Source organism: Haliaeetus albicilla, chromosome Z (genome assembly GCF_947461875.1).
Source record: "Haliaeetus albicilla chromosome Z, bHalAlb1.1, whole genome shotgun sequence".
NCBI classification, from domain to species: domain Eukaryota; kingdom Metazoa; phylum Chordata; class Aves; order Accipitriformes; family Accipitridae; genus Haliaeetus; species Haliaeetus albicilla.
In genome coordinates, this window is record NC_091516.1 from 70,008,536 (window position 1) to 70,020,707 (window position 12,172).

The 12,172-nt window shown below is 42.3% G+C and overlaps 1 protein-coding gene across 12 annotated transcripts in view; it reads right to left on the reverse strand.

Annotated features, from left to right (window-relative positions):
- Window positions 1–12,172, reverse strand: part of ARB2A (ARB2 cotranscriptional regulator A) — a 272,845-nt gene that overhangs the window by 256,989 nt on the left and 3,684 nt on the right. Inside the window, exon 1 of one of the 12 annotated variants that reach the window (XM_069777133.1) lies at window positions 7,948–8,009. The exons of the other annotated variants lie outside the window; for them this stretch is intronic. Coding sequence (XP_069633234.1) covers window positions 7,948–7,984 — 37 coding nt within the window. The 5' untranslated portion in view covers window positions 7,985–8,009. Of the gene's footprint in view, window positions 1–7,947; window positions 8,010–12,172 lie in introns of those variants that run through there. 12 annotated transcript variants of the gene reach the window in all.

Sequence of the window (12,172 nt, forward strand, 5' to 3'; positions counted from 1 at the left end):
GCCTCAAGCCTAAACACTCTGTCCTAGTAGTAACCACTCCAAGACAAGGGCTAAAGAAAAGTCACCAATCATTCTAAACCAATCTTTTAAATTCTTTGTCTATTTTGTGGAAAACATGCATTTCCTACCAGTTTGAATGAATCCTTACTAAGGAGGAGAACCATCTTAAATTTTGTAGGTGCAGAATGCATGATAGAGCAGAGTTCAGCCAGGTACTGCCAAACTCAAAGGTGCAGATTGAAGCAGCAGATGAGTAAGAAGAAAGAGACTGGAGATGCAACTTAGGCTGACAAAAAAACATCCCCACAAATTCATGATTTTTGCTTGGAAGATTCAGTTTCAGGCTAGACAGGCCCACAAAATCATATCAGAATTACCTCCTGTTAAACAGAGGCCTTTTATTTTCTCCAGCTACCAATTTCTGACACCAGTAACTTGTTTTTAACCACAGCAGTTCTTCCAGAGAGACATCCACGCCCAAACTCAAGTTATTAAGAGCTAAAAAGTTCATCACTTGCTGAGATAGTCTGAAAGGCTAGTCACTGTCTTTTGTACTTTATTTCCAGTTTGAATTACTCCGGCTTCAGGCTTCAGTCACTAGTTATTACTATGCCTTTGTATGTTAAGTTTTGTCTCTGTTTTTCCCTTACTTGATTAGATGCTACAGTCAAGTCCTATCTCTTCTTTCTGGTAAACTGAAAAAGCTTAGCAGAGTCTCTTTGTACAAAATTTTGATTCTAACTCAAACTAATTTTTTTCCAGTTTCTCCATCCCCTTCCATTTTTTAAATCCCAACTGACAGCATTATGCAAGCCAAACTCCACAGGACACACACTGCTAGAGTGGCAGCTTCTCAGAAGTGCCCCACTTTTCCTGATTTCCTTGTTTCAGTTCTGAAGACCTGACCTCCTTTTTTAATTTAGTCTTTTAGACTGTAGACCTACCTTGACAAATAACTGGATAATACCACATAAATTTTTTACTATTTATCATTTTACCAATCTTGGGTTTAAAACAGATGTTACTAGTAATGATTCAACATTATATCCCAAGATCACTCCTAAGCAGTATTTATGGAAGTCTACCACTCCTAAAAACTGTTACTTAAAACTTTTTTGGAAAGACATTAAGTGCCTTGTGACGTGGCTATTTTACTGATACTAAACAGCCTTGAAGTTTGAATGAGATTTACCTTAAAGTCCTCCCTTCACAAAATCTTAAATCTATTATACAGAAGCAGTAACTGTAATCAAGCAAACTCATTATCTGAACAAATAGAGTTTATTCTGTCATTTAATTATTTATTAATAGAATTTTCTATTAGGATCCCCTTACTTTACCCAAGTTGTGACAATCATGTAAACAATATTACTGTTTGGATAGAACCGCCCTCTTCTACCATGTACTGACACACCATCAGCACTTTTCTCATCTTCTAGGATTTCCTTATTATTCCAGATATTATTTTAAAATGAGTAACAAAGGACTTCCCTTAAAACCTCTTTTATCATTCTTTGGGTTAACATTAATAAATAATCACTCTCAGAAAAGACAATGACTATTAAGTCACAGGAAGTAGCGGACTCTTCATAACTCTTTCAGACTCCGATTAGATGCCTTTTTAGAAGGAATGCTGCTGTTAAACACAACTTATTGATTTGAATAGTGTGGTAGCTGAAAAATGTAACAGCTACAACAGAGTTTATCGATAAAAGAACAGTAACTACAGGACAAGGGTAAACAATCCATTATGTTATTCTACCTTCATGTCACCTTATGATCACATGGATAACGTCTATCCCTAAAAAGTCACGTAAACAAAATACATGTGTACTAAGGTCTGTCCATGTTAAAGTTCTTACTTTTATGTCAACCTCTATAGCAGCTGATCATATTCCCTCCCAAGACTACATGAAAATTAACACAAGAAAAAGCAGAGATACGTTATGCTGCGTGTCACATGGAAAAAATACAAACCAGCATCAGCCTCACTGAGTGTAACAAGAGACTCCTAAAAAGCACATTATAAGTAATACAAACATTTTCTCACATAACTGACTATTTTTAGTAAAACCTGCACTGAAATAGCACCATGTTTAAAGTATCCTTACATAAACAAGAATGCTTTTTTTGTAATTAAATGAAAGCTGTACTGAGCATTATAAGGCCGCATTAGCAGTATAAACACAGGACAAAATGAATCTGCAAAGAAAAATACCACATCAACTACCTAGAACCATTACAGCACAGTAAAAAAGATGTTTCAAGAATCCACATGATAATGTAGCAAACCCTCCAATCCTTTATGTTTTTAACCTACTCCCAAATGAAAGCAGAAGAAACATTTCAGTTACAACAGCTTAAAGATGTGACATAGTCCGAAGAAGCAAAACCCATTCGTCCTAAATTCCTTGTGCTGGAGAAGGAGGGAAAAAGAAATAGAAAGAAAATCTTAGAGAAACCAAAACTTCTGGACTCTCCATGCTTCGTTGCTAAATTCTACTGTAAGCCATCAAAAAGGATGCAGGAAAAAAACCAAGAAAATGAGGGGGGAAAAGCAGATGGGAAGTAATTAAAAAAAAACCCAAACAAACCTTGTAATAAAAGATCAGCAATGCTAGACAAAATACAAGCTTTCTTGACGTAAATGAAGTTTAGCAGACTCGGTACAAATCTGGAAGGTGACACAAAAAATCTGATAAAGATAAAAAAAAAATATGGGGAGAGGGACAGGGGACAGAGCATTGTCCTCAGAGACGTTCAAAACCAAAAGCACCTAAAACCTCAAACAGCATGAACTCCACATCGAAAATTATTTGAAATTAGGACTCAAATGCTTTCAAACCATGCCCCGTACAGCAGAGATATATTGTTTTTATATTCCCACTAAAATGTGTTAACTAGCCAGATGTTTAACTACCATGAGAATTAAGTACAGGCTTCAAACTAAATGGAAAGCAACTACCAAATAAATCTATACCTAAAAATTACTCAACTTCAAACTATTTCTCAGTCTTGCAAGAGTCAGCTGAAGCAAATTTCTCCATTCCAATGGATACACCTTTTGAGTTACTGTCTCTGACTTCACAAAACATAATGAATATTATTTCAGCCTACTATAGACTGGAAAGGGAAAAATCCATGATTTAGTTGAAAGCAGGAAATCTTTTCTCGACTATATATCTAATGTTGCTCAAAAGTTTAAAATGAGACCTGAAGAAACAAATTAGTGAAGAAGATCCTGGCAACAACATCCTGGGCTGCTTTAGGAAAAGCACTGCCTGAAGGTTGAGGGACATGATCCTTCTCCTCTACTCTGCACTGCTGAGACATGTCTGGAGTGCTGTGTCCAGTTCCAGACTCCCCAGTATGACAGACTCATTCTATTGGCAACCCTTCTTCTAAGTGCATTAAAACACCTTCAAGCTGGATAAAATCACCCGGCAAATGAATAAAACCTTAAAAAGTGTCTATATCATGTTTCCATAGATGATAGTATACACTTACTATGTGTGCCTTCCTTACCCAAAGACACTATTAAAACATTGTCAAGTCTACAACTACCAGGAAATAGCGAATTTAAGGTTGCCTGCACAAACTTAGCTCAGCACCCATGCACTAAAATCAGTCTTATACAAAAAACAACGTGGAGAAAGTAAAAATACTCTCCTACTTAAGTTAGCGTCATCTACATCTAAGTTTCTGTCCAGTGGGCTCTTGGCTAAATTCTTTTAAAAGAATACCTATGATGAATACTCCACAACCTCCCTAAAGATAAATTCATCTTGTTAGCCAAGTTCATGCCTGAACCTCATCTTGTGCCCAATGGACATCCAAACTGTCAGACCTCCTGCCTTTTGCTCTGCTTCCCCCAACTGTGGTTGACAGCCTGGAGGAATGGAAGGCAAGGGGAAACCTCACTCACCAAAGCTGAAGTTCTCCTCTCCATGCAAGGTGGGTGGTAGTGTACACTCTCCAGCAATTACAGAGAAATCACATCCCCCAGTATTACTGACAGCTAAACTACTCTGTTTGACATAGTATGAGTATTTTGGCTGTAAACAGAAATTGTTCCAATGTCAAACTACCCTTTTTAGGAGAATATTTTCCCCTAACTTTTGCCACAGCCCTTTACTTCCTGACACTTGGGAAGTTTATGCCCTTTCTCTTTGTAGTATCCCTTCCCATACCTGGAGACTGCTTTCATGTCTTTCTTAGTCTCCCCTAGTCTGAGCAAACTACTCTTTCTGCCTTTCCACACTGCATTTTTTTTCCTAAACTTCACATTTGTCCTCTTAAATGGCATTATTTCTTTTATGTTGTTTCTCCAATTTTTCTAAGCCATTTGAAATTCTGAATTTATTCTTCACAGAACTTGAACCCTCTCCCAGTCTCATACTCGCTGTAAAATCAATAAATGTACTCTCTACACCATCATCATCCAAGTCATTAACAAAACAAAGGTGTGGTGGGTTGACCCCAGCTGGACACCAGGTGCCCACCAAGCCACTCTATCACTCCCTGCCTCAGCTGGGCAGGGGAGAGAAAATATAACAAAGGGCTTGTGGGTCAATATAAGGACAGGGAGAGATCACTCACCAATTACCGTCATGGGCAAAACAGACTCAACTTAGGGAAAATTGACTTAATTTATTGCCAATGAAACCAGAATAAGGTAATGAGAAATAAACCCAAATCTTAAAACACCTTCCCCCCACCCCTCCCTCCTTCCCAGCTCAACCCCACTCCAGATTTCTCCACCTCCTCCCCACAGCAGCGCAGGTGGATGGGAAATGGGGGTTGGGGTCAGTTCATCACACATCGTCTCTGCTGCTCCTTCCTCCTCAGGGGGAGGACTCCTCGCTCTTCCCCTGCTCCAGCATGGGGTCTCTCCCATGGGAGACGGTCCTTCACGAAATGGTCCATTGTGGGTCCTTCCCACGGGCTGCAGTCCTTCATGAAGTGCTCCAGCGTGGGTCCCTCCTACGGGCTGCAGTCCTTCAGGCACAGACTGCTCCAGCGTGGGTCCCCCATGGGGCCACAGGTCCTGCCAGGAGCCTGGTCCAGCATGGGCTTCCCACAGGGTCCCAGCCTCCTTTGGGCACCCACCTGCTCCAGTGTGGGGTCCTCCCTGGGCTGCAGATGGAGATCTGCTCCATCGTGGACCTCCCTGGGCTCCAGGGGGACAGCCTGCCTCACCATGGTCTTCCCCACGGGCTGCAGGGGAATCTCTGCCCCGGCACCTGGAGCATCTCCTCCCCCTTCTTCTTCACTGACCTGGGGGTCTGCAGGGTTGTTTCTCTTACATGTTCTCACTCGTCTCTCTGCAGTTTCTGTGCCCCAGCAACTTTTTTCCCTTTTTAAATATGTTACCACAGAGGCGCTACCACCATCACTGATGGGCTTGGCCTTGGCCAGTGGCGGGTCTGTCTTGGAGCCGGCTGGCTTTGGCTTTATCAGACATGGGGGAAGCTTCCAGCAGCTTCTCACAGAAGCCACCCCTGTAGCCCTGCCGCTACCAAAACCTTGCCACACAAACCCAGTACAGAAAGCATAATCACATTTGCTTTTTTTCACTGCACTTCTGCCTTTGTCAATGCGCAGAATGAAGGTGCTTACCTGATAAGGACCTATTCAGTTTTTTGTCTGACCTTCCTCTCTTGAGCTTTAAGTATGACCCTAATGCTTCTCTCATCCTCAATTCCTCCTCTTTCCCCATATTTAAGTGCCTCTTAATCATCCTCTCATATTTCTCTCACAAGCTCCCAGTCCTACTTGGCTTCATTCCACCCCAAGAGCTTCTAGTGCCATTCCACTCCCTCCCCAAGCTGTCCTCATTCGTCCTTTCGAGTGCTTTCACAGAGACACTGCCAACTCAACTCCTCATTCCAAACTTCCCCTCACCCACTCTACTCCAGTCGCCTGGTTTCATTCACCCTGCCATTACAGAACGAGCATGGGAATAACAAAGCTATCGAGTGTTTTCCTCGGACCAAACTTCCCGTTGTCCACTTCCACTGGTCAACCTCGCCACAGTCCCATGGTGGAACAAACATGCTCGGTTGTTCTGCAGCACTGGTAGACATGTCCAAACAACAGAAAGGGCACAACATGTCTTGTAAAGGTAGAATCACTGGAGATTTTTACATACGACAACTCAAGTTGACAACTGACACAAAAGTAGACCTTGACAAGTATCATGTTTCTTATCCAAAACACAGAGGCACTGCACCACAGCATCATGCATACTGGAAGGGACCTTTGGAGGTCAACTTGTCCAACCTCCTAAAAAAGCAGGTCTTACCCGAACAGGGTGCTGAGGTACTTGTCCAGTCAAGTTCTGAACATGTGCAACAATGGTAATTCCACAACTTCTCTGGGCCCCATTCCCATGTTCGGCCAGCCTCACATTACTCTTTTTTTTGCCGGGGGGGGGGGGGGGGGGAGACGGACGACAGGGGGCAGATGTTGGGAGTTACCAGCATTTCCCATAAAGTAAAACATTAAAATTTATTGATCTGCTATCCTATACTGCTATAGAACAGCAGATAAATGCAGATAGAACAGGCAAACAAAGAAAAAATACTGTGTTACGTACACCACGGTCCTTTTGTGGAAAGCTGGATAGTTTACCACAGGTATAAAGCTTTCTTATATTCCTGTTAGTAGTACTCCCTAAAGATTGTAATTTGCAGGAATTTTCTAAACAATATTCTTTTAAATGTTTCCTCTGGACCTCCCTGGGTAGACAACATCTGATCTTCTCAAAGGAACAGCCTACTAGCTTTTAAAAATTCAATTTCTGTCTGATACAAACCAGGTATTCGTTCTCTCTCTCTCATCCCAAGAAAATGCAGGTATAGGTTGGTATCATTAGGGAACTAGATTTCCCATCTCAGCATATTTCCATTCCTCCCCTCCTCCCTCAACCAACTACCTCACATAGCCAAGATTTCAAACTTCTGGTTATTTTGGTGTGGTCCTCCCACAATTGCTCCTTAGGGATTTATCCTAATTTTTATGACTACTTAAATATTCACCACAAAGAAAGACAAGGAGAGTAGAACTAACAGAGCAAAGAATGAAAAGACAAAACTGAAAAAAAAATAATCTTTAATTGCCCACAGAATGATGTTGGGAAGATAATGAACAAGAACTTAAAGCACTCCTGCAGGAACGTACATTCAACCTATCTGATATTAGTGAAGTTGGTGGGATGATTCACATGAATGTAATGCTAGAAATCAAGAGCTATAACCTATTTAGAAGGAGCAACAATGGAGAACAAATGGCACTGTGTGCCAAAAATGTCATTGTCTGTTTCTGAGTCACTGACAACAGAAAATCATGTCTTAAGAAATAAAGTACAAGTCAGGATACTAGCTGGCATTTGCTACAGATATGAAATCTCACATAGCATGGTAGTTAAGCATCTATTGCATCTTGTTGGAAATAAAAGTTTAATTATCACAAGTGGACATAACACTGAGTGAGATAACCTGGAGCTTTCATGCCGCCATTATCAGAACATGCTTGAAATTTCTAAAAATTGAGGACAATTTCTTATGCTGAGAAATGTTAAATCCAACCCAAGGGAAAGCTGTATTCGACTTCATCCGGACAGATAACAAGTACCCCACTGTGTCATAGAGAACAAATACAGAACAAAGACCGCTCCTGCCCCAGGTCTTAGAATCAAAGGACATATTCCCAAACACATCTTTGCAATACGACTTAAGCGGTCCCACCCCCTACCCACACTACCCCCTCTCAGCTGTGCTGACAGAACTGTTTGTAGCAATGCATAGTGAAGCGGTTCAGAAAATCAGATCCGAGTTAAACCAGAGCAAGGACCTAATCTGAGTTAAAACTATCTTTCTCCCCCACCCCATTTTTTTTTTAAAGGCTATACTTTTAAATTACCAGTTCTCAGATTTGGTTCAGTACCTGGTACAACTGAGGTGACAGAACAAGGCAGGAACATACAGCTGCTACCTGAAAACTTTTTAGCCTGATTTGCCTACATGGGCAAGAAAGAAATACAGACAAAGCAAAGAAGGGCTCAGTAAGTGATCACTGTGATAGCCAGTAGTTTATTCTTCTGAACTTCAAACTCTGCTATTCCAAAATACAAACATTTAAAATAAAGTATCCAGAAACCTCCACTGATTTTTTACTTAATGACTACCATGTATCAAAGATAAGTTTGCATTTATAATAGTTTTGTTGATTTTGATGGCTCTGCTTGCTCAGAAATATTTCTCCTTGGCTTGGAGGTGGGCAGCTACGTTAACACAGCCTTGCAGCTTGGGAGTTATCAACATACGATACACAATTCCCAATCATTCAGATTTTATTTCACAAGATTTAATCGTATGCTTCAGTGGGAAGATACTCTTTCACTACACGGACTATTATTCTTCTGTATCTCTTCAAGAGAGATACAGATTGTGTGCATGAGCACATCTATTTATCCCTCATTTCACTGTATTTCCATAATGCCTTTATGTAATGGCTCTTTCACTACCAAGTCTTCCTGTTAACATATTTCTCCCTTGAAAACACTTCCAGTTTTGTTTTTGACTGTGGTGCCTGTTTTTATTTAAATCTAGTCCACTTACTCAACATCTTGTTTCTTGGGATGGGTTTGTAACACACAGGTTCTGCTAGAGGAATTACAGGATCATATGTTAGAAAATAAGCTGGATGTTTTCAAGGTATACTCTAGTACTTACGACAAGAAGGAAGAAAGCAAAGAAAGAATATGGTTTAGCATCTTCTTCAGGTAAACAAGGAGACCAAGATTTGCATGTATTATACACTAATGGTGCTATGCATAAATATGACATTCACTCAAACTTGCACTCTGAGGCTTTGTGAAGCCCCGCTTGCAGAACTGTAAAAGAAACTATCACCACAATGTTATATGTTGGGCTTGGTCTTTGACCCAACATTCAGGACAACCTGCAGTGCACCTGGCACACTGACAACACGATCAATCAGAATCGCCTTGTCCATCTTTTCAGACAAGCAGTTATTACTCTAAAAACCAAGACAGTTTTCCTTCAAGCACAGAGGTTTACAATGGCTGCAAAGTACAACTGAGCTACTAACTCTCAGCATGTAGCAGAAATAAAACAAGAATGAGGTCCACTATGCCTGCTCCTAAGCCAAAATATACTTCAGTTAAGGGATGACGAGAAACAGGAGAACCCATTTTTCCTGCATCCCACCAGGAGCTTTCGTCACACACACTGCATAAAGCTGACACGGTGAAGAAAGCTCAGTAGGCCAGCAGAGTATGTACACTGCAGCTGAAATATCCAGAGAATTCAAAACAAATATCTTAAAGGATTTAATTGCAAATGGAAAATGGCAACTTTATGAAGCTTATAATTCAGACAAATCCAGACTAGCTGTCTTGGGAAATACTTCACAATTTCTAAAGCTATCTTCCTATTAAATTTCATATGTCTTATCTACATCTTGGAGATGCCTAGGGGTACTTAAGAGTAATCAAGAATATTTTCAATACAGTCAAAAACATTTTTCAGTATGTCCCTCTCAAAAAAAAAAAACTACTTAGCTTAAACTTTGGCTTCAAATTGGCAGTGAACAGGAAAACTTCCTTACTGACAACTGATAATAAATTACAAAAACAAAAAAGCAGAAACTTGAACAACTTAATATGATGGGCCTGACTTTAAAAGCACAAGCATCAAGAAACATAAACACATTTAGTATCACTGGTGCTTCAGGTATGGACCTGCTTCCAGTTAACACTGGAACTGGCTAATCTGCAGTCCAATTGACAACGTGTACAGCTAATTCTTATTTTAAACATCCTCTCTCTTTCTACATATATGATAAAGAATATTTTATTTCATTTGCCTGCCTGAGGAAAAACCCTATTTGCTGACAGAAGAGTTTCCTAAATTTACCACCATACTAAATATATTGATTCGGCTAATACTACAGTTGCTAAGACAATACTTATTTCAGGTAAGTACTTGTTGTGGTTTAACCCCAGCCAGCAACTAAACACTACGCATCTGCTCACTCACTTCCCCCCTACCCACTGGGATGGGGGGAAAGAATCGAGGGGAAAAAAAAAAAAAGGTAAAACTCATGGGTTGAGATAAGAACAGTTTAACAGAGCAGAAAGGAGGAAAATAATAATGATAAAAATAACAATAATAAAATTACAATAATAATAATAAACAAATTAGAATATAGAAAACAAGTGATGCACAATGCAATTGCTCACCACTTGCTGACCAATGCCCAGTCAGTTCCTGAGCAGCGATCCACACCCCCGGCCAACTTCCCCTGATTTATATACTGGGCATGACGTACGTTTTGGGTTTGTGTGGCGGAGTTTTGGTAGCAGGGGAGGGGACTACAGGGCCGGCTCCTGTGAGAAGCTGCTAGAAGCTTCCCCAGCTCCAAGTTGGACCTGCCTCTGGCCAAGGCTGAGCCCATCAGCAACAGTGGTAGCACCTCTGGGAGAAGGTATTCAAGAAGGGAAAACGTGCAGTGGGGGAGGAGACTGGAATGTGAGAGGAACCCCTCTACGGATACTGAGGTCAGTGAAGGAGGAAGGGGAGGAAGAGCGCTGGAGGAGGGGATGCCCCCGCAGCCCGCAGTGAGGCGGCAGGCTGTCCCCCCCCCAGCCCATGGAGGGGAGTGGGGGAGCAGATGCCCACCTGCAGCCCAGGGAGAGAGGAGCCCACACCTGAGCAGGGGGATGCCCCCCAAGATGGCCAGGACTCCAGGGGAAAGCCCGTGCTGGAGCAGGCTGTGCCTGAAGGACTGCAGCCCGTGGAAAGGACCCACGCTGGAGCAGGTCATGAAGGACTGCAGCCTGTGGGAAGGACCCACGACAGAGAAGTTCATGGACGACTGTCTCCCATGGGAGGGACCCCACACTGGAGCAGGGGACGAGTCAGGAGTCCTCCCCCTGAGGAAGAAGGAGCGGCAGAGACAACGTGTGATGATCTGAGCACAATCCACATTCCCCGTCCCCCTGCACTGCTGGGGTGGAGGAGGTGGAGAAAATCTGGAGTGGGGTCGAGCCAGGAAGGAGGGAGGGGTGGGGGGAAGGGGCTTTAAGATTTGGTTTTATTTCCCATTATCCTTGTTTTGATTGGACTGGTAGTAAATTACATTGATTTTTTTTTTTTCCCCCCGAGTCTATTTTTTGCCCATGACCATAATTGGCGAGTGATCCTTCTCTGTCCTTGTCTCGACCCATGAGCTTTTCTTTATACCTTCTTCTCCTCATCCCACTGGGGGCAGGGAGGAGTGAGGGAGTGAGCGGCTTCATGGTGCTTTGTTGCTGGCTGGTCTTAAACCATGACAACATCACACGGTATAGAATACTCCTTTGGCCAGTTTGGGTCAGCTGTCCTGCCTGTGCCCCCTCCCAACTTCTTGTGCCCCTCCAGCCTTCCTGCTGGCTGGGCATGAGAAGCTGAAAAAGCCTTGACTGGGTCTAAACACTACTTAGAAACAACTGAAAATGTCAGTGTATTATCAACATTATTCTCATCCTAAACCCAAACCAATCCATTACGCCAGCTACTAGAAAAAAAATTAACTCTATCCCAGCCAAAACCAGGGCAGTACTAAAAAACAATACTTCCTAGACTTAAATGTCTGTATAGCAGGCTTAGCACAGACTGGTCCCCTTCAATTTCTGCTGGGCAATAGGAAGCTGGAGGAATACAGAAACTACAGAACTGTAAAGCAGAAACACGTGGTTAGCCTGATAAACTCTACACAGTTCATCTTCCCTTTTTGGATACCTGCTCAACAGAATACAAACTGCAGTACCAGCAAGGTTCCACCAAGCTGGAAGTCGATTCGCTCCAGCAGAGTGTAACAGGAAAAAAAGCACTTACATGAGGACTGCACTAGTCCACAGAGTGGGACACCATCCTCACCAGCAGTATCACTAATAATTAACTCACAGGATCAGACTGCTCAGGAAACTGGTAGAGGGGCTTTCACCACAGTCAGTTGAAGTACAGGGTGACCCAGGCTGCGGATCCATGATCTGCTGAAGCCCATACAACACTTCCAGCCCTTCTCCTTGTTCCAGCCACAGTCCCACGTCCCACACCCGCATCTGTGCTAGTGAGCAAGCCGATGCAATGAGAAAGGAGCGTTT